General features: G+C 37.9%; 2 protein-coding genes across 24 annotated transcripts in view; one reads left to right on the top strand and one right to left on the bottom strand.

Moving 5' to 3' along the window:
• LOC127435273 (pleckstrin homology domain-containing family A member 5-like) overlaps window positions 1–23,284 on the top strand; it is a 207,633-nt gene that overhangs the window by 152,455 nt on the left and 31,894 nt on the right. For 12 of the 23 annotated variants that reach the window (XM_051688606.1, XM_051688601.1, XM_051688605.1 and 9 more), the window contains 5 exons: window positions 5,506–5,606; window positions 7,444–7,559; window positions 11,285–12,193; window positions 18,261–18,711; window positions 20,417–20,491. In XM_051688606.1, the coding sequence (XP_051544566.1) occupies window positions 5,506–5,606; window positions 7,444–7,559; window positions 11,285–12,193; window positions 18,261–18,711; window positions 20,417–20,491 (1,652 nt within the window). Of the gene's footprint in view, window positions 1–5,505; window positions 5,607–7,443; window positions 7,560–11,284; window positions 12,194–18,260; window positions 18,712–20,416; window positions 20,492–20,860; window positions 20,957–23,284 lie in introns of all 23 variants that reach the window. The other 11 variants (XM_051688584.1, XM_051688583.1, XM_051688596.1 and 8 more) reach the window with 1 other exon arrangement.
• LOC127435295 (uncharacterized) lies at window positions 1,735–6,701 on the bottom strand. Its single transcript, XM_051688650.1, has 2 exons — window positions 6,248–6,701; window positions 1,735–1,999 (listed from the first exon to the last, which is right to left on the bottom strand). The coding sequence occupies exons 1-2, from the start codon at window positions 6,699–6,701 to the stop codon at window positions 1,740–1,742; spliced, it is 714 nt and encodes a 237-aa protein (XP_051544610.1). The 3' UTR covers window positions 1,735–1,739.

The following is a 23,284-nucleotide window of genomic DNA, read 5'->3' as shown; positions in this document are numbered from 1 at the left end:
GGAATTCTAACCACTCTGCTCTGACTGCAGATGTCCCGTTCTATTCCATGTTTCTTTGAGTCTCTGTCGGCGGGTCATGTTCAATAATGCTTTGGGAGGACAGGTTTAGCGTCTTTAAATGAGAGTGGATGTAAATGATGAAGGAAATATTTTGAGGTTCTGAACTTGCACATCCTACTGATATAACCACAGGCGGACAAGATCACTGACGCCTCCTGTCTGTGTGAAAAGGTACTGCACACAGAGGTGCAGATGTGATGGATTAGTTAATTGGCCATCTTATTCTCTTCGACCAAGATCAAGGGAAAAAAGTTACTAACCCCAAATATGACTAACTCCGAAGTTTATGATATCTAGGCCTGTGGTTCCTAATCTCTTTTTTAAACTACAGCACCCCTTTATAGTTTTTTTTTGTTTTGTTTGTTTTTTCATGGCAACCCAACCACTGAAAATAAAACATAAAAATATGCGATTGAAAACACTTCTTTATGTAAAATTAAATTAAAATAATGTAGCCTTCAGGTGTTTCTCCTAAACGTTGCTTCAATTTAAAATAAGTAATTATACAAGAGCTAGTAATAAAATAGAGAACAGTGTAAACAGTGCTTTAAATTTTTCAGTAACAGCAGCAATTAAAAATTTGTGTTTTAAAAATAGAAATTAATTAATAAAGATTTTTACTAATTAAATTATTGACAAGCTTTACTGTGTGATTATTACATTTACATATTAGAGTTAATACATTCAGAGTTTGTCTGAAAAGCAGAACTGTCATTGAAATGTAATGCGCTTAAAGCTACAGTGAGTGCTTTACTCTTTTCTTGTTAGTATTTTTGTTTGATTAATATTAATAAAAGGCTTGTAACAGCTGCAGCTGGTCTATAAGGCTGCATTTACACATTGCACAGATCCGATATGTATGGGATAATGTACAATTAGCCGGTTGTAACAAGACATGATCACCCTGTCAGGGTTTATTTTGTGATAACCGGCTGTCTGTACATTATTATTACAAGGCTACTTACCTAATAAATGGACAAGAAATATACATTTGCGTTGAAATTGTTACGTGAGAAGAAAGAAATCGCTGAAAAGCTGAATTCCACCTCCAGCTTGCATCAGATTTCTGTTGGTGTTTACTCTGTGAAAATGACCGTCTGACTGCTCATTATCCAGCTTATTACAACACTACTTGCCAAATAAATAATTAAATGGAAATTAAATGTTGATTTGCGTTGAAATTATGTTATTATATGAGTAGAAAGAAATGTTGAATAGCTGGTTTGCACCTCTAGTTTGTGTTGGTGTTCTTTACTTTGCAAAAATGACTGTCTGACTGCTCATTATCCAGCTTATTACAAGACTTCTTGCTAAATAAATAAATGGACCTGAAACATTGAATGAGTTAAGAGTTAAAATTATTTTATTAGCTTACGGGAAGTAGGAAAGATCACTCGCAATACCCGGATAACCGGTCTGATATGACTTAATCCCCTGATGTGTGGTTGTTACTCATACATGTTAGACCACTAGATGCTGCCATTGACCAATCACAACCAAGTATTCCAGATTCATATGACATCAAGAGGGGCATTTTGACTAATAAAACACATTTAAGTGTTCTCGCAAGCAGCTGCATTCACCATGAGACACGAGCGCACTATAGAGCACCCGCACCCTAGCCAGTCCACACCAGACACCCCAGACCAATACTAGACTCCGTATAACCAAGAACCAGATCAAGACTCAGAACCAAAAGAGTACCTGACCCCCTGAGTATCCAGACCAAGACAAAAACCCTTAAGAACTGGAACCAGACCAATACCAGACCCCTTAAGACCCAGACCACAACTAGAACCCCTGAGACCCAGAACCAGACCAATACCAGACCTCTTAAAACCAAGACCAAGACTAGATCCCCCAAGACCAAGAACCAGACCAATGCCAGACACCTGAAGACCCATACCAAGACTAGAACCCCTAAGACACAGAACCAGTTCTTTACCAGAGCTTTTAAAACCTAGACCAAAACTAGATATCCTAAGACGAAGAACCAGACCAACCCCTTAAGACCCAGACCACGACTAGAACCCCTGAGACCCAGAACCAGACCTATACCAGACCTCTTAAAACCCAGACCAATACTAAATCCCCCAAGACCAAGAACCAGACCAATGCCAGACCCCTTAAGACCCAGACCATGACTAGAACCCCTGAGACCCAGAACCAGACCTATACCAGACCTCTTAAAACCTAAACCAAAACTAAATCCCCAAGACCGAGAACCAGACCAATGCCAGACACCTGAAGACCCATACCAAGACTAGAACCCCTAAGACACAGAACCAGTTCTTTACCAGAACTTTTAAAACCTAGACCAAAACTAGATATCCTAAGACGAAGAACCAGACCAACCCCTTAAGACCCAGACCACGACTAGAACCCCTGAGACCCAGAACCAGACCTATACCAGACCTCTTAAAACCCAGACCAATACTAAATCCCCCAAGACCAAGAACCAGACCAATGCCAGACCCCTTAAGACCCAGACCATGACTAGAACCCCTGAGACCCAGAACCAGACCTATACCAGACCTCTTAAAACCTAAACCAAAACTAAATCCCCAAGACCGAGAACCAGACCAATGCCTGGCCCCCAAAGACCCAAACTAAGATTTTTTGTGCGCAGCTGCATTTACCACAAGTGCCCTATAGAGCACGTGCACCTTAGCCAGTCCTGGCGACACCCCAGTCTGCTGCGGTATGAGAACCACTAGTCTAGGCCATTTGGACTTTTTTTTCACATTTTCTGTACTGATTGTGGCAGAAAATTAAGAATGTATTTAAAAATGGTAAAATGTGTTACCACAATCTTTTTTTGTAGCTGAAACTGTGTTTAAAAAAAAGACCGCTAAGGTGTTCTGAGTGTTTTTTAGTCTTTTTAGGGTACTGTTATATGGAGCCCTACCCCAAGACTCTATGATATTCTGGTATATAGATATGGCTTGACTTCAGCGTATATCTATAGGATTTTTCACTGACTGGCAAAAAAAGCAAATCCAATCACTTTCCAATCAAATATGTTGTAGCACACCTCTCCTCAACAAGCTGCACCATTGTATAATTTGTTTCAGTAGCACAAACGTTAAGTGCTGAAATGAAATACTTAGGGTTGCTTTCATGTTCAGAAATTTGTGAATGATGGGGATTGGAATTGTAGATTCCGTATGGGCCTAGAAGAGTCTTCATTTCTGATTTCCACAACTAAATATTCTCTGAGCTTTTACTTTTTGGGTTTTCCATTATATGGTTTTCAAAAGCCAGCATGCTGAGTCTTATCTTGACTACAAGAGAATCTGTGATTGTCCCTGGGCAATAAAACAACCACCCCTCATTTCTCTCCTCTTTCACATCTCTCTCTCTCTGTTGGTTGTGATTTGTTTGTTTCTCACTGCTGTCAGTAATTCAGCATGCTGTGAGCCACCAGCGGGATTTCTTGAGCAGCGACTGCAAGCATAAGTTCAGAACACTGCTTTGCGGATCTGAAGAGCTCAGAACTTTCTAGAACTCAATGTTTGGGATGTCTCCAAACATTGTGATGGATGCAAAACTTTGTAACTTTTAAAAAATTGCATCACTGGCACTGGTTGTAGTCTTGTTTATGTTACAAACTTGTGTCTGCTTAGGCAAGCATCAATGTTTCCATTGGTCATAATTAATTTACATTGTAATTATTACAAACCATAAATTAGAAATTGCCCACAACAAGTTGGGGAATGTGTCTCTGGGTTATAGACGTTGATGACTGGAAATTGCTCTTTGCTGTTTTTGGCGTTACTATGGTAATAGTTACGGATACCATAGTTGTCACTTTGCATTAACTCTGTTGGCAAGCCAGTTTGAGTGATATGTCCCACTCGGCATTCAAAACGATTGTTTTCACAGTTCAGAGCAGTCACAAACTTACCGGCATGCTCTGATGCACACAACCCAGCATTTTTTCCATCAGCCCCACTAGAGCGTCTGTTTACCAAAACAAATGCCTTGTCATGCCTTCAGCTGTAAATTCTACCAGTTTCCTGGCCGTCTTCCAATGCATGCTAATGCAGTGGCCCTCAACTGATGGATTGCAACCTAAAAATGTGTTGCAGGTCTGTTCTGATAGGTTCACAGACAGCAGGGGAAAAAAACATGTTAAATGACCACCTGCAACTCAACCCAGCCAAGACTGAACTCCTTGTCTTTCCAGCCAACCCTGCTGTTGAACACAACATCATTGTGCAGCTGGGTGCAACTACAGTAACGCCTTCCAAAACGGTCAGAAATCTAGGGGGAACCATCGACAACAGACTAAATTTCTCAGACCACATCTCAAAGACCGCAAGATCATGTAGATTTACACTCTACAATATCAGGAAGATAAGACCCTTCCTCTCTGAACATGCCACACAACTGCTTGTCCAGTCACTTGTCATAACTAGACTGGACTACTGTAACGCTCTCATTGCAGGCCTCCCTGCATGTGCAGTTAGACCCCTGCAAATGATCCAGAATGCAGCAGCACGTCTGGTCTTTAATGAACCAAAGAGAGCGCATGTTACACCACTCCTGATCTCTCTCCATTGGCTGCCAGTTGATGCACGTATCAAATTCAAGGCTCTGATGCTGGCATACAGAACAGTTACTGGGTCTGCTCCAGCATACCTAAAATAATTTATGCAGAGCTACGCGCCCACTAGAAGCCTGCGGTCGGCTAAGGAACGTCGCCTTGTTGTACCAACACAAAGAGGCGCCAAAACACTTTCCCGGACTTTCAGCTTCATCATACCACAATGGTGGAATGACCTTCCCAACTCCATCCGTGAAGCTGACTCACTCTCTGTCTTCAAAAAACGACTAAAAACACATCTTTTCCATGAGCACTTAACCAGTCATTAATAAAAAATAAAAAAAAATGTTGCTCTTTAATCTGTTTTGAATACTATTCTGATGCTAGTGAAAATTTATAGTATGGCACTTTTCATACCACTGTCTCCTTAAGATGTTTCGCTTTTGTTTTCCTCTTTTGTAAGTCGCTTTGGATAAAAGCGTCTGCCAAATGAATAAATGTAAATGCAAATAATAAAATGCAACTAACCATATAATCATGCATGAATAGAATAGCAAAATAAACAGGTTTTAAAAAGAGAAAACGCTTCCCATATCTTTTGTTATTAGGCATCCAATCAAATCATGCATCTAATAAAATTTTATGGTAATTTTATGGTGTTTAGTCTGTCATGTTAATCATTTTGCATATTGTGGGTCTATGCACTTCATGGTAATATTAATCACTTTCATTGTTTGATTTAAGGAAATTTTTTGTTACTTTGGTATGATAAACAATTTTGGTATTTTGTTGGGTCTGCCACTTTGTGTCCAGTGTTAAATCTCTGTCCTGATGCAAAACCAGTTTGAGAACCACTGATTTAATGTTCGGTGCTTTCTCTCTGTTTCTGTCTAAAGACGATAAAGAAGAGGGAATTCTGGGAAGTATTCTCCTACCCAGTTTCCACATCTCCATGCTGTCCGTGGACGACCATATAAGTCGGAAATACTCATTTAAGGTCAGAATTTGCATTCAAAATCTTTCAAATGTGGCCACATTTTCTATGTAAATGTTTTGTGTGATTTCAAAGAGAAATATTCAGAGGATGAGTGGATGATTTGACAAAAGGAGAGGGATTTTAATTGCTCAGGCATTTGACTCATTAAAGTTTGACTCTAATTGTAAAGTCACATTGTCAATTTTCTTTTCATACCAGAGTTAGGAGTCAAAACCAGACTCCTCAAGGCCCAGAACCAGACTTATACCAGACCCTCTGAATACAAAGACCAAGACTAGACTCCTAAGACACAGAACCAAACCAATTTCCAGACCCCTAAAGATCCAGTCCAAGACTAGTAATCCTAAGATGCAGAATCAGATCAATACCAGAACCCTGAATACCCAGACCAAGACTAGACTCTGCATAACCAAGAAGCAGACCAAGACACAGAACTAAAAGAGTACCTGACACCTCAAGATCCAGACCAAGACTAGAACCCCTAAGAACTAGAACCAGAACAGTGCCAGATACCTTAAGACCTAGACCACAGCTAGAACCCCTGAGACCCAGAACCAGACCTTTACCAGACCTCTTAAAACCCAGACCAAGACTAGATCCCCCAAGACCAAGAACCAGACCAATGCCAGACCCCTTAAGACCCATACCAAGACTAGAACCCCTAAGACAAAGTACCAGTTCTTTACTATACCTCTTAAAACCTAGACCAAAACTAGATCCCCCATGACCGAGAACCAGACCAATGCTAGACCCCTTAAGACCCATACCAAGACTAGAACCCCTAAGACAAAGAACCAGTTCTTTACTATACCTCTTAAAACCTAGATCAAATCTAGATCTCCCAAGACCGAGAATCAAACCAATGCCTGGCCCCCAAAGACCCAGACTAAGACTAGGCCCCTTAAGACCCAAAACACGGAACATACCAGACCTCTTACCAATACTAATCCCCCCAAGGATGGTGGAAACTGGTTGTTTTTCAGACCTTAAACTAAGATCCAGATCTAGACCAAGGCCACATTCCAGCTCTATAATAATGTTATTAACAGTATTTGGAGAAGAGTTCTTGAAGTTCTCTAGTAATGGGTTCTTCATCTCCAGAGAGTGTTTCCAAAGCACAGGCAGATTTAGGGTCTCTCAGGGGCAGAGATTGGTGTGTTAGGGTGGCAGTCAAGCTCAAGGGGGGGGCAGTTTGTCTGTGAATTTAATCAAGTCTTGTGTTTAGAGTTATGCCAAACAGTAGTGATAGACTGCACCCGTGGCATCCTGCTCAAGGTCACAGATTTGGCTGTTGTTGTAGAAAGAGGTTTCTGGCATAGACATGCTGGATTGCACTTTAAGCTTGTTGTTGCATTCTTGTGACATGGTTTTGTGAGTTTCTATTCTCAGTGGAGTCATTTACTTATTAGTGTTGAGATTTTAATGAGCACAAAATGTGTTTACTCATTCCATCTCTCCGTTTTCCTATTCTTCCTCTCACAATGGTTCGGGCTGTTTTCCGTGAGGTTATGTAAACTGGAACATCAAAATGTTTACTGGATGGAGCTCCACTAATATGGTAAGTCCTGACTATGCATGATTCCACACCAATATGCTGATGTGCTTTAAAGAGGCCATTTTCTGCACTTTTGGAGGACTTGGGAGAGAGCTTTATAATGTGAATCTTGGAATACTGCGAATTCTATTTCTGACAGAGATCTGCTCACATCAGAAAGACTGATCAAGCATTATGGCATTATGTGCCTCTGCCAACAAATATAAGCAAATGTTTTGTAAACTGTAATATCTGTCTTTTTCCTTTTTTCCCCAGGTTGCTCTGTTCATTTCTCACGTGTAGGCGACACATCCAAACATGCGGACATACTATTTCGGCACTGACACAGCCAAAGATATGGAGTCCTGGATGAAGGTTATGACAGATGCAGCATTGGTCCACACTGAGCCAATCAGAAGGTAAGTAACGCCCATATGTCCACAATTAACCATTCAGAAATTTAGTTCACTTTGAGCCAATCAGAAATTAGGAAAACACCCACTGGTTCACACTCAGCCCAATCAGAAGCTGGAAAACCACCCATTACAGTCAACATAAAATGCTTCTAACAAACTATTTTACTTCCGTAATCTGGTGTATTTGATCGAAACAGGATATTTCAATGAGAAAACATTTATTTATCAGGAATTAATTGGATCTTGAGAAGTGGGCATTACATACCAGAATAGAGCCAGGTGTTTAAAGAGGAGGGGTTGAAGTGCTTGATGACATCGTCAAAAAAAGGAAAGTCGTTCCAGAGGCGGAGCAAATTATTATATTTTGATGAAAGATTGCCAATACAAACTGGTTTCTATTACAGAATGATGTGCACTGATGAATCGTTCATGATAAGACCAGGAGCTTCAATTAAGGAAGTAAATACAGTAGCGTTAACTTTGATGTACCGTTGACTTTGTTGTCACATATACACAAGGGTTTGTTGGTATTTTTTTTTTTTTTACCTTTATCTTGAAGCTGTTTATACTGTTGTTAACTTGTCTTTGTTAACAAGCCTCAGAGGAAACAGAGTCACTTCAGCATTTCCTCTCTGCTCTTAGCACTCTTTATAATGCAGCACTTTTGTTGTTGTTTTTGCTGCACCAAAGTTATTTTGAGGAAAGCTATAGACTTTTTAGACTAAAGCTAGTTCTCTCCTGGGTGAATCTCAAAGGCATAGATTTTTCACAGCTTTGTCAGTGCAGGGAAGTTTTTGAGCCTTCATATATCTGATGTTTGTGTGTGCATGTTTGCATGTTTGCAGCTTCAGGCACAATCACGGATGCCCAAGAAATCTTCAGAATTGCTTTTGAAAAACACAAGAGCGCAGCTGTGTATGAAAATGAATGAAAGACTCACAAAAACGCTCTTTTTATAGAATCAAAAGACTGTTATAAGTGGAGAAAAGCATGTTTGGCATCTTTATTTGTCATTACAGTGTCACTCAGACAGTATCACACTGTTCAGTGTGTGTTTCCCTCCTGACTTCAGTCATTTTAGTAAAAGCGTGTTTTTGTGTGAAGGGCACGGGGTGTCCGTTTTCAAAAAATCAGATGGCCATTTTTTGGCAGAAAGAAGTTCTAAGTCAAGTATTTTAAAAGCAGGTTAGATCCACCAGAACTTTTCTCTTAGCAGTGTTTCAATTGGTATCTGTTCTCGTATATCGTACTTTTGATAGAAAAGATTAACAGTTGAACAGCTATTTTGTAGTGGAGATGTTGCTGAATGTCTGTCCAAACAAGAAAATTATGTCTTACATGTCTATTATGAAAAATCGTACACTCTCCAATGTCTGTGCCTATTTTGTTGTAAAGAATTGATTCACCCAAGAATGAAAATGTCATTGCAAACCCATGTAACTTTCAAAAGTGAAAAAAAAACAAACAAACAAACAAAAAAAAATACCACAAAAGTATCATTTTCACCAAAAAACGTCCCTTCTCCAGCAGTACTCTAATATAATTACATTCAAACAACAATCAATGACAGTTGATCACAAGACACAAAAACATGGCAAGACATGGCATGCTGCATCATATATGAATGTACGTGAATGCAAAAGCAGATCTCCTCATTTGATTATATTCTGATTCACAAGCTCTTGATTCAATTTGATACGATTTAAAGCCTGACACATGAAAGAACAGTTAAAACTGCCCCATTGAGCAATAATTATGTGCAATTCACAGTCTAGTCTTTTTATATTTATCCAACACATCCAGCCTCTTCTGCCATTACATTCCCTTGCACTGTATGTAACAGATTTGTATTTAGATTTGCACTACGTATGTTTATGTGTGTGTGTGTGTGTGTGTGTGTGTGTGTGTGTGTATATATATGACGGTGTGCTCCTTGAAACAACCACACCGTCTTTTTCCAGAGCAGCCTGTATTTCTCCTGAGGTTACCTGTGGGTTTTTCTTTGTATCCTGAACAATTCTTCTGGCAGTTGTGGCTGAAATCTTTCTTGGTCTACCTGACCTTGGCTTGTTATCAAGATATCCCCGAATTTTCCACTTCTTAATAAGTGATTGAACAGCACTGATTGGCATTTTCAAGGCTTTGGATATATTTTTATATCCTTTTCCATCTTTATAAAGTTCCATTACCTTGTTACGCAAGTCTGTTGACAGTTCTTTTCTGCTCCCCATGGCTCAGTATCTAGCCTGCTCAGTGCATCCACGTGAGAGCTCATTGACAAGAAACTCATTGACTATTTATACACAGATACTAATTGCAATTTAAAAAGCCACAGGTGTGGGAAATTAACCTTTAATTGCCATTTAAACCTGTGTGTCACCTTGTGTGTCTGTAACAAGGCCAAACATTCAAGGGTATGTCAACTTTTGATCAGGGCCATTTGGGTGATTTCTGTTATCATTATGATTTAAAAAGGAGCCAAACAACTATGTGAAAATAAATGGCTTCATATGATCACTATCCTTAAATAAAAGACATGATCAGTCATATTTTCAAAATCAATGCCAAAGTTTCACAATTTCTGCCAGGGTATGCAAACTTTTGAGCACAACTGTATATATTTTATACATTAGGCTTTAAAGGTCATTATCCTCCTGAGGCCCAGCAGTGACTTTTTGTGTTGGACATTTGTTATTGAAGTTTTTCTACAGTTGTAAATCTTGGGGTAATATCAGTGGACTCCCTGGGCTTTTCAGAGATATCAAATGTTTGAGAGTTTGGCCATGACAACTTCCTCTCCTTGGTCTATAAATATGGATTGAAATGTATCACAGTTAAATTCAGCTGATCATATACAACATGAATAAAACATTATACATTTTTATCATAAGTATTTTATGCACCAAACACTATATTGACATTTAAAAAAGGGAAATTGTAAAACTTCTCAGGAACTTATGGTAAGATGACATCATAACAGCTTGTAATGTAAAATAATGAGATCTTTGTAATGACAGAGCAGGCTGCATATATGAAAATACACAGAAATATTTGTTCTCACTTTAAATATATCTTATAAATGTATATGTCTGAATTTTCTAAGCTCTGTGACTTTTTTTATTTATTTATTTATTTATTTTTTGTGGTGGTTATGAATGTAATGCAATAGTGATTGCGAGATATACCTCAAAAGCCTGTTGTATTATATTTGATACATGGATTTCAACGGCTTTTAAAATAAAATAATATACAAAACTTTAACAAAGCACAAGTTACAATATAATCATTACTTTCACTTTTACTTTATTAAAATAAGCTGTCATTTATCCTAACATGAGTCACTTTTTCCGCCACTATTTTTAAAATAATTATATAAACACTGAAACCAATTTTTTACCACAAATAACCACTAGATGGTGCCATAAACATGTGAAACTTACATACCATAGGTTGTTTGGCTCATCAGCTTGAACAGAGAGTGAAACAGGAGCCGTCAAACGTTGTGTATCATATTTGATACACACAGCTTTATAGGGTTAATTCTGATTCATTTGGGTAAATTTAAGTTATAATGTCCATTTTGCTTACATCTGAAAGAAATTCTGTGTTCCTCGTCAAAAAAACAAACAAACAATGTAATAAAGGAATAACATGGGGGGTAAACTATTCCTTGAAAATGTTGACTCAAACTCTGTGTGTTTTCTGTTTCATCTCTCTCTCTTCCACAGGCTTGAGAAGGTAAAGTTCGACCCAAGCACTCCTCAGGAGATGAACAACATGTTGAATCACAGGGTCCTGACCCGACCGGAGATCCAAAACAATGAGAGAAACCTTGAGGCACAACGGCAGGAGGAGAAGAAACAAAATCCCCTGGAGAAACAGCCCTGCATCCAGAAAGACAAAGATAGCAGGGGTAGTGTGCAGAAAGACGGCGAGCGATACACCTTTCAAAGAGACAGCGACGATCACACACTCCATAAAGACGCACAGCGAATCGCTCTACAGAAGGATGGAGACAGGTACATGCTGCAAAAAGACGTGGAACAATATGTCCTTCAGAAAGATGGAGAGAAATATGCAGTCCACAAAGATGGTGAGATGTATTTACTTCAGAAGGACGGGCACAAGTACACGCTACACAAGGATGGAGATAAGTACACACTACAGAGGGACGACAAATATGCACCACCGAAAGATACCGAGAAGATCTTGCAAAAGGATGGAATATACTCTCAGAAGCACCCTCAGCCAAAAGATCCCGAAAAACCCGCCCCGCCTCCGCGAGAGGGCGAGAAATACGCCTTCCAGAAAGAGGGCACCCTGGAGCGGCCGCTCACAAAGATCAACAGCATCAAACTCCAGCCAGCTCAAGCAGCTGCCATCGCTGCAGCGGTCTCCTCATCCAGACAACTCCACAGCGGGTCGAGTCATTACAAGCCTGCCCTGGTCAATGGCTCTGGCGAGCGTGGAGGAGAGAAGAGTCCTGGGGACATCAACAACACCTTACCTCCGAGGATGACGGTTCCGCCCCCGCCGGTAGAACCCGAGAGAACCTTGAGCAGAACAAACTCCATGCAACAGCTGGAGCACTGGGTTCGGACACACCGCACACAAGCCCCGGACGACGACACCAGGAGGTAAGGGTGCATGTTTAGTAACTTGACAGTGAACCAGAGATGTTTCATCTCAGGCTAATACTGTCAATTTTATAACCTTATTAATAAAAAAATTAAAAAAAATTCTGACTGCTGTTTATGTGAGATTGCATTTATAAAAATGAACTACTATAAATAACTTAGGGTATTGGTTTATCTTCCCTAGAAATAAGCTTGTGAATTTGTGAGTTACTGATTTTTTGTGCCTATTATAGTCCAGGCCACTTGTATGTTTCTGGCTTACAGCCTACTTAGTATACACTTTAAAAACAACACACATTACAAACTGCATAGGATAAACTACAATTATTTCAAGTTATGCCGTATACACTTTACAGACTACACACATTGCAAAATGCACAGGAAACACTTTGCAAACTACACTATAAATTCTTCAAAAACTACACAATATGCCCTTTACAAATCACTACACAATATACAACAAATGGTGCAGCAGAGACTTAAATTACACTCTACACATTTTATGTTCTACACAATATGCACTTTACAAAACAAACAGTTCTACACAATACACAATTTATGTACACATTACTAATTACACAGTATATACTTTACAAACTACACATTGTACACTTCATAAAATGCACACTTTACTAACTACACAGTATATACTTCATAAACTACACAGTATACATTTTTACAGACTATACCTATTACAAACTACACAGTATATACTTTACAAACTACACCCATGGCAAACATCACAGTATTGCTTTACAACATACACACATTGAAAAATACACATTAAAGACTTAACAAACTACACACATTACAAACTACAGAGTATATACTTTACAATCTACACACATTGAAAAATACACATTAAACACTTAAACTACACACATTACAAACTACAGAGTATATACTTTACAATCTACACACATTGCAAACGTTACAGTACACTCTACAAAATACACACTATACACTTTATAAAATGCACACTTTTCTAAGTACACTGTATACACTTTGCAAACTACACAATATACACTTTGCAAAACTGTGCATTACAGACGCCTTCTACTTTTTACAAACTATACCTATTATAAACTACACAGTATACACTACAAACTACACACATGACAAATGTCACTGTATACTCTACAAAATACACACATTACAAACAACACTTTACACACTTTACAGAACAAATGCTTTACAAGCGATACACATTTCAAACTACTAAGTATAAACTTTGCAAACTGCAAGCATTATTACAAGAGAGAGATCTAGATCTGCCCCCCCCCCCTCTCTCTCTCAGGCAGAATCCAGCTTTTTCTCTCTCACCCTCAGTCCCCTGACACATCCTCTCTGGAACAAACTCCAGGGTCTCTCTCTTTCTCTCTCCATCTGCAGGCAATGTTCCTGCATGAGCTCTTTATCACAACCTTACAGTTTCTTTTTTTTTTTTCTTACTTTTTCCCGGTTTCAGTTCCTCTGCCTGTCCAAAGAAGCATGCTCAGTATACAGTAGCCTCGTATCGCTGTCAGGTGCCATCGCCTGTTAGTCGTGAAGTTGGAGAGTAGGTGGATGTGTTTGCTTTGCTTGCCTCATCCTGCTGTCCTCACATGAATAAGTCATGCAGCTTTGTATTCAAAACATCATGAAAATGTGTCTCTAAGTGGATCAGAGTTGCTGTCAGCACCGAAGAGAAACAGGAGGGAAAGCAGCAGCGCGTTCATGTTATTTAACATGCTGTTTCATGCTAATTATCAAACGGCATTGGTGAAGCATGCCTCTGTGCTGCCTGCATTCTTTTTTAAAAACTTTCAACTATATTTGTGCTCAGTCACGCACGCAGTTTAGGCAGTTGTTTTCTTGGTTTTTGACAGTCGTTCTTGTGAAAGCACATCTTGACCTATCACAAACTTTTCAAACGATCAGCAGATTGCTTAACCTTCTGCTGAAATCTGTGCTGCTTTTTTTAAACTGTTTTTATTATTTTTAGTATTATTATGCTGTAGATGGCCGGGTTATTATAATGTTTTTTTATTTTTTTTATTGTATTTATTCACTTTTTTTTCTGTTTTATTTATTTCAAGTAAATTATTTTTTCTTTTTACTCAATAACTGTTAGTTTTTGTTTAGTTTTAGTTTAGTCCTAGTGTTTACTAGTTTCAGTTTAGTTAGTTTTGATTTTAGGAATTCTTTTATATTTTTAAAGACATTTTAGAGGTTTTAACATTTTATAAAACTGTGTATCAAAAAATTTAACTAATTCAATAAGGTTATAATAATTAACAATATTTTACATAAAATAACAATGAACAATACTTTTACAGCACTTAATAATCTTGGTTAATGTTAATGTGAAAATAAATGTATAAATTCTAAAGTTATTATGCATTATGAACTAACATGAATCTGTAATAAATTAATGTTAACCAAGATTAATAATATTAGGATTAATTAATGCTGTAAAAAATATATTGTTCATTCTTAGTTCATGATGCCTTTACTAATATTAGCAGAAATAACCTAATTTAAAAGTGTAACCAATTTTATTTTAGTTAGTGAAAATGTATTTTAGTTTAGCTTAAAAAGATATATATGTATATATGTTAGTTTTTATTTCAGTTAATGAAAATGTGTTTTGTTTAGTTTTCATTATAGTTTTGTTTAATGATAATAACACTGGTATATGGTTTATAAAATGCAGATTTACTCAATTAACATGAACCTCAATGTGATGAAGAGATTCACTTTTATATTTGCATGTGGTGTGAAAAATTACAATAGACCTGGACTGAAGGGTGTTTTTAGATGGCTTGACCTCGTGTCACACGCACTGTGTTTTCAACATAAATGTAGAATAGTTTAATAAACTTTAATAGTTTTAAATTCTTCCCATCTGAACAGCACAAATCAGTTATAGAAGGGTGCTTAACCAGTGTCATGGAAACTCATTGGGCCAGTCTTCTGCATGTGCCGGCACCATTTAGAGATTCTTGTTTTCAGCAAATGGAGACTCGACTCTTGACGCTCTTTATTGATTTCTACTCTGTTGCTAAAAGCCTGTGTGTGCCAAGTCTTTTTAATGATTTCTGTAAATGTGCCAGAGGCGTGAACTGGGCTCACCAGCTCCTGGAAAAGCACTGAACTCATAAGTATACCACGGTACAATCTTCAGAGTCTGTACTGACTCACTCCAGCCCAGTTTGTCTTCCCTAGCAATCTAACACCCTTCACCAAAACCTCACAACCCAACCGAACTTTGATTCGCCACAGCTTTTTGTGCCCTGAAATAAAATGGCGCACTTGGACAAATGGGCTCCATTTCTTATGGACCAATCACCACATGCATTTTACATAAATGGGGTACACTTTGATGCCCCAGTAATTAATTTTTATTAACTAATTTAAAGCTGAAAGATAGTAATATAAAAATACTTTCTTCTATCCGAGCTTATTGTTCAGAAACAACTATTCAAGTAAGCCATTGGTGGGTTAATTTTCTCAAAAACTGTAAACACTGTGCGGCAGATTCACTAAGAATGAATTGTGCCCGTTAAAAGCGCTGTTTTTTTCACGCACTAAATGCGCTCGTTTAGCGCTTGATACACTAAAGGAATTATACAGATCAGGCAATGGTGCAAACACGCCCACAAAATCACTGCTAAATGCAATATGCATGCGCAATTCTGATCTTGCGGTCAGTTTCTGAGCGCAATATAGCTGAGGATGCCGCAGACCACCGTATTTGAACCACCCTGCTAGGACTGAACAACATCACTTTGATCCAGACGCTCGAATCATCTCTTAAACATGCTGAACGTGCGCTTGACGACACCGCACATCTGGATAAATGCTCTTCAACATCATCTGATGAGTATTTGATTAATTACTGCTGAAAGGATCGGTTGAAAATGTTCAAGCTAAATCAAATTCATTTTATCGCCTTCTATCATTTGGCATTAACAGTGCGATGTAAATTGTGCAGGGATAATTGCAGGGAGTTTTGTGAATGAAGTGCAATCTTTAATGAGCCTAATTTACATAGAAAGCAGGCATGTTTGCGTGGAAAGTAATGATAATGACTTAATTTAAATATTGAAGACACAGCGCAATTTCAGGGCTGATTGCGCCCGCTAAACGTAATTGTGGGTGGTAAGTGAATAAGACGCTGGTACGTTATTTGCGCTGAAGTACCACGCACTAAAGTGGCGCAGCTGTTTAGTGAATCTGTCCGTGTCTCTGTGGTGCTATAAAAATTCCTGTTTTCAGCTACCTGTCCGGGCAGTTTTAACAACATTGACTCATCCAATGCTGTGAGTTGGGGGCGGGACTATCTGTTTGTTTGATCAGCAGTAGATGGGGGGCGTATTTCTAAAAGTTGTTTGAAAACAATGTTTATTTTTGCCATTCTGTTTCACTTTCATTGTGTGAAGGAAAGATGTAACAGCATGAGGATGAATAAATGAGGACAAAATTGTAATTTTGCGAGAACTCTCCCTTTAAAATTGTGACACCCAATAAGTAACAGCATCTGGATCCTTTTTACAGCATGGCAAAAAATAATATCATTCCATTTTCAACAAATTTGTAGTGTTGATTGCATTCATCAAGTTCAACCATTCAACCAAAGTTATTGTAAGAAAAATGATCAACTCAAAAGTGCCAACATTAATTCTCCTGTTCTTTCACTCATAGAACACCGCGTGACTTTGTTTTCCTTCATTTTGTCTCTCTGATGCATGCAGTCTGTAATTGTCTCTGAGTGGCCCAGCAGACGACAAGCGATTAACGATTAGAGGCAGTTAATGATCAGCCCTCTCTATGATGAAGGGAAAGGTGAAGGCTTTGTGTAGGCAACAGCAGTGCAGAGTATAAGCACATGACTCTTTTATCATATACTAATGAGTCAGTGTTTAATTATCGCCTGTAGCACAACAGGAAATCATCACAAAGTCAAAGCCGGGCCTTATTAGCATAATTGTATTATAAAACCCTCTCATGAGGGTGGATAACTGGAAGTGGTTCATTTATGGCTTTCTAGATTCACGATAGAGATGCATTTTGAAGTTGGAGTGCTTTGTAGCCTCACTTAGCATAAAGACTGGTCCATTTTGCAAATTATTCTGCGAAGATCTTATAGAGGAAGAGACCATCTGACTGACATGGAAAGCGAGTAATCATGGTTTGTTTTGTTTTTATATGCCATTTTGGAGTGGGTAAATCTGAAATACATGATACTGCAATAATAGACCAGCAAAAAAAAATTAAAAAAAAAATTGCAAAATTCAGCAGTCTCTGCAAAGAGTTGTACAGAATACACTGGAAAAAAATAGGGCAAAATGTGTGTAGATTTCTGTCTGTCTACAAGTAATATCAACTGATAATTTCACAGATATAACTAAAAATAATAAAACAGTATATACAGTTTTGTTTGTGGATATATAGTTTACTTGCTATTAACTTGCTACTAACATTAAGAAAAGAGTTACAAGAAAGAAAGGATATGACCTAACAGCAAATAGCAATAACAAAACAATAACAAAACTCTCAAAAAATTATTTTATGATTTACGCATTTAATTTCATAGGAAAATTCCATTAAATCGAATTAAGTAATCTTTAATAAAACCAAATAAAAAACGAAATATTTTAAGTTTTACTCATTTAATTTAGTTAAACATTACACAATTCAATTTGTTGGAATTTTGGTATGAAATTGAAATAGGCTAAAATATTTTTCGAGTGTAGTTTACAAAAATATATATTATTCTTAGACCAGTAACCATACAACTTTCCTCTCTTGCCAAAAGTAAAACATGCCTTTTAAAATTACTGTCAAATTACATCGGTTTTATTCATAATACAGACATAAAAGCTTACAATTAGAAATACAATTATGATGACAAAATAAATACAATTGAATTAAAACAATAACATATTAGGAGGAAAAGAAAACCTAAGCAATCTCAATTAAATCTTAAAGTTTACCTGTTTGCCCATTTCCTCAAGAATTATATATATTTATTTTTTTTACCTCTGCACACACTCATTATAACTTTGTGCTATATGTGTTTCAGCATCACTTCCTACCAGACGTTGCCCAGGAACATGCCCAGCCACCGGGCGCAGGTCGTGCCGCGATATCCTGAGGGTTACCGCACGCTCCCGCGAAACATGCTGCGGCCAGACAGCATCTGCAGTGCTGCAGGATCAGTGTACGATCGAGCGCTACAGCCAACAACAGCAGAGAAGCGGCGCTCCATACGAGATGACACCATGTGGCAACTATATGAATGGCAGCAGAGGCAAGCGCACAGCCGGCTCGGGTACGGGACACTGCCCAGCCCCAAAACCAGAGGCCAGATTGCAGAGTCTATCCCTACCTCCCCATCTCATGGATCCCTGGCTGGTTATCACACCTTCTCTTCTAATCGACCCCTCAATCCTGACTCCCGCTCTGAGGTTTCGTCGCCGGTGTTTCGTGGGGACACAACTATAGAACGTCGGCACCGACCACACCTCTCAAAGGTAGGGCAAGGTTGACGTATATGCAATATATAGAGTTCCCACGGTTGTGGAAAACCTGAGAATAGTAAGGAATTTTAAAATTGTAATTTCAAGGCCTGGAAAAGTCTCAGAAATCCCTATAGTGAATATAATTTTCTAGTATTATATTCTAATAGTATTCTAGTATTAGTGGTTGACCGATATGGATTTTTGCACAATATGCTGTACACATTTTTATGGAAAGTGATTCAAAACGTAAAAAATGATGTCCAAAATAATAGTAGATAGTTATACCGATATATCGGTTTTACCGATTAATCGGTGCTGATAGTTGATTTTTTGAACTATCGGTTATCTGCAAAAATCTGTCGATAGTTGCCGATACTTTTTTCATCATTTAGTCATTTCAAAATAAGAGTCCCCAGTGTGTTTCGGGCTTGTTTATATTTAAAAGTCCCACGTTATGTATCAAATCAAAAAACAATTCTAATTATTATTAGGATTTTGGTTGAACAAAAAGCTGCATCTGGGATTTTATTCATTTTGGACTCTTTGTCTTTGCCCACCATAATAAAGAAAGAATGTTTTTTTTTGTTTTGTTTTTTTTTTTTTTACATTCTATAAATCAATTTGAAAAACTATCGGGCGATTAATTGGATATTGGCCTTTCCCACCACCTTAGTTCTCGGTATCGGTCGACCTCTAATGGTAGACCTGTCTTGTCAATTCCAAAGAAACACTTAATTCGTGAGACAGTGAGAAAAATGCACCTTTTCTAATATAATGAATATTTTTAACACAAAATCTGATTGGAACACCCATTCTGTACCATACAGTGGTATTTTGCATATCCCCGATAGACATGATTGTCAAAATTTCTGCCGGTTGACACAGGTACATCACCCAACCCTAGCCGATATTATGGATAGAGAGCAGTATGGATGATATAATGCCAATAAAAATGTGATATAGGTGAATACAATTGAATTATAGCAATTGAATCGTTCAATTATTCTCTGAAAATAAGGAAAGCTAATGCTGCTTTTAATCTTCCAAGCATATAGACTTATCAGCCAATGATGATAATCTTGAAAAAGGCCAAAAATCGGCTAATTTATCAGCCTGGCCGATATATCGGTATATGATTTTGAAACTTACGTAAGTTTCTTTGCTCTAAAATATTTCATTGACTTGAAATTGTTATTTGTGTGTAATCTCTATGACATTATGGACCAGGTGTCTTGAACTGCTGTGCTATTAAGCATTTGATAAAATGTACTTATGTACAAATGTGCTGTTGCATTGCACTTACGTTTAAAGTACATGCATTTAATAACATCTGTAGTTACACTTTTAACCTTACCCCTAATTCTAAACCCAACCCAACCCTTACCTTAAACCTTACCCGTACCTCGATCTCAGATGCAGCAAATGTTAATCTTGTAAGAATTTGGCAGAATATCATATAGTTACACAATTAGTACATTGTATTGTATTTATTTTAATGTTAGTACATAATAGTTAAAGACATATAATATAAAGTGGGAATAAAAGTATTTGAAAAAATCATATAAATCCTTTAAAGAATTAAAGTAAATCCAGTAATTGCAGATGACTGTTACAAAATATTATTGTGCTTTAAAGTTTTACCTTCAGCAGAATGGTCAGTCCCAGTGGTCATTATTACGCTGAGGTACTCACTTGCTTTCCTGTCCCTGTCTATCAGTATTCGTACCCTCCTGAGCGCAGAGCTGTTCCTCCATCACAGAACATCACAGCACAATCTCTACAAGGAAAAACGGTACATTTTCATTCTCATCTCCACCCAACACTTCTTGTGTTGAAATGTTTATAACTGATAGATTCAGAACTTTGCTTTTCCTTTCAAACTCTCCACACTTTAATGTTGCATGCCACTAATGTATTTAACTGCCCCTATTTACCATACAATCAATTCCCAGTGAATTCAAAAATTACATTCTTTTTCTTGATGGAAATCTTGTTTCTCTCAGAAATACGTCACATTACATTACAGAGGTAAGTGGGTTGGGAAAGATATTTGGTGTTGACTTTAAAAGTTAGCAGACATTCAAACATGTTCCAGTACATTTACATTTATGCATTTGGCAGACGCTTTTATACAAAGCGACTTACAGTGCCCTTATTACAGGGACAATCCCCCTGGAGCAACCTGGAGTTAAGTGCCTTGCTCAAGGACACAATGGTGATGGCTGTGGGGATCGAACCAACAACCTTTTGCTTACCAGTTCAGTGCTTTAGTCCACTACACCACCACAGTAAATTCCAGTGCTGTGATACTAATTAGTTTCAACCCATGATTTTTGTAGCGTTATATAGACTCATCTTTCTGGTTATTTCATGTAAGAACAAAAGGTTATTCAAGCTTTATGCCTTATGATCCTCTCTTGAATAAAATGTATCAGGCTGCAACTAACAAAGAAATCTGTATGTGTGTTTGTGTTGTAAGAGCAGTACACAGCTCAAAAGTTCATATCAAAAGCTGTTCAAAAAAACTGTAGTTATTATATAAACCTTTAGCTTTTTCTATTCTGCTCTTGTTTTTATTATTATTATTATTTTACAGACACAAAATTAAATTGGCAGATAATGTCAGCAATAGTACTTCAGCCCTTACCAAAGAAAAGAGCATTTTAATTAAAAAGCCTCTGGTCACTTGATCTCCAATCTTCTATGTGCATTGTACTCTGAATTACAATGTACCTCTAATAAAAACTGTATTTTGTTAGAGTGCATGTAAACAGAATTCAATTTAGTAAATTAAACCTTTTGTTTTAGCTTGGAGCCTCTTCGACTGTCTTGCAGACATGCTGTTTGTTTGTAATTGTGTTGCTTCTTTTGTTTGGATTATTTTAAATCCACGTTGTTCAAACCGGGAGGCAAATTATGATAAATTCACCAATTAAAATCAAAAGATAAATAAATAAATACAATAAAAATGTATTTTGAAAATAATTGGCTTAGTAGACCATAGTCCAGCTGAATAGACAGTAGCTCTATGGCGTTATAATTCTGTTAAATGTCATGAACGCATGCATATCATGTGAGAGTGCGTCTGTATCGGTTGCGCGAATCTCTCCGCTCGAACGCGGATTTGCTATATGCTGCTCTTTGAAATCTTCCTGTTCTCTTTCAGAGAGTGTGTGTACACTCAAAACCGGTCATGTGCACTCACAAATCTATTATAAAGCCATATAGCTCTGCCTTTGTTCATTCATTCAAATATTCTGCATCTGTAGACGTGTTATATCGAGAAAGAAACTAACTGGAGTTTGAGGAATCAACTCGCCATTTGGCCGGTAACGATCACAAGAAGTGTAGTATAATACATGGTTAAATTCGTATTGAATAAGAATGATAATCTGATGATCACTGATGAGACGTGAGCAAATCATTTGATGATTTTTAATAATATAACACTAGACCAGTGGTTCCAAACCCTGTTCCTGAAGACCCCCCCAACACTGCACATTTGGCATATCTCCCTTAACTGACACACCCAGTTCTGGTCTTTAAGTCTCTACTAATGATCTGATAAGTTGAATCAGGTGTGTTTGATTAGGAAGATATCCAAAATGTGTACTGTTGGGGGGCCTCCAGGAACAGGGTTGGGAACCACTGCACTAGAGGAACATACCTGATAAAACTTCAAATAACTGGCCAGAATGTATTGCTGTTTTTAATGGAAGAAAGATTATTTATTTATTTATTTATTTATTTAGGGATTTTTTTTTTTACATTTAGCATAGGCTATTATATATGTATGTACAGTTGTGCTCAAAAGTTTGCATACCCTTGGAGAATTGGTATTATATGTACCATTTTTAAATAAAACATGAGTGAGCAGGCAAAACACAATTCTTTTATTTCTTATGGGATTCATATTCAACTGTAGGTTATAACAGAATGGCACAATCATAAAACAAAACATGGCAACAAAGAAAAAAATTAAATGACCCCTGTTCAAAAGTCTGCATACCCTTAGTTCTTAATACTGTGTATTGCCCCCTTTAGCATCAATGACAGCGTGCAGTCTTTTGTAATAGTTGTCTATGAGGCCCCAAATTCTTGCAGGTGGTATAGCTGCCCATTCGTCTTGGCAAAATGCCTCCAGGTCATGCAATCTTTGGTCGTCATGCATGAACCGCACGTTTGGGATCTCCCCAGAGTGGCTCGATGATATTAAGGTCAGGAGACTGTGATGGCCACTCCAGATGGCCTTCATCTTTTTCTGCTGTAACCACTGGAGGGTCAACTTGGCCTTGTGCTTAGGGTCATTGTCGTGCTGGAAAGTCCAAGAGCGTCCTATGCGCAGCTTTCGTGCAGAAGAATGCAAATTGTCTGCCAGTATTTTCTGATAATATGCTGCATTCATCTTGCCATCAATTTTCACAAGATTCCCCGTGCCTTTAGAGCTCACGCCCCCCCCCAAAACATCAGTAAGCCACCACCATGCTTCACAGTGGGGATGGTATTCTTTTCACTATAGGCCTTTTTGACCCCTCTCCAAACATAGTGCTTATGGTTGTGACCATAAAGCTCTATTTTGGTCTCA

The sequence above is a fragment of the Myxocyprinus asiaticus genome, chromosome 45, assembly GCF_019703515.2.
Source record: "Myxocyprinus asiaticus isolate MX2 ecotype Aquarium Trade chromosome 45, UBuf_Myxa_2, whole genome shotgun sequence".
Lineage (NCBI taxonomy): Eukaryota > Metazoa > Chordata > Actinopteri > Cypriniformes > Catostomidae > Myxocyprinus > Myxocyprinus asiaticus.
This window is presented reverse-complemented; position numbering and strand designations above follow the sequence as displayed.

Coding starts and splice junctions, on each gene's coding strand:
- LOC127435295 (XM_051688650.1), bottom strand. CDS start 6,701: ATGAAGAACCCATTACTAGAGAACTTCAAGAACTCTTCTCCAAATACT. Junction 2,000..6,247: donor GGGTTCTAGTCTTGGTATGG/GTCTTAAGGGGT, acceptor GCTCTGGTAAAG/AACTGGTTCTGTGTCTTAGG.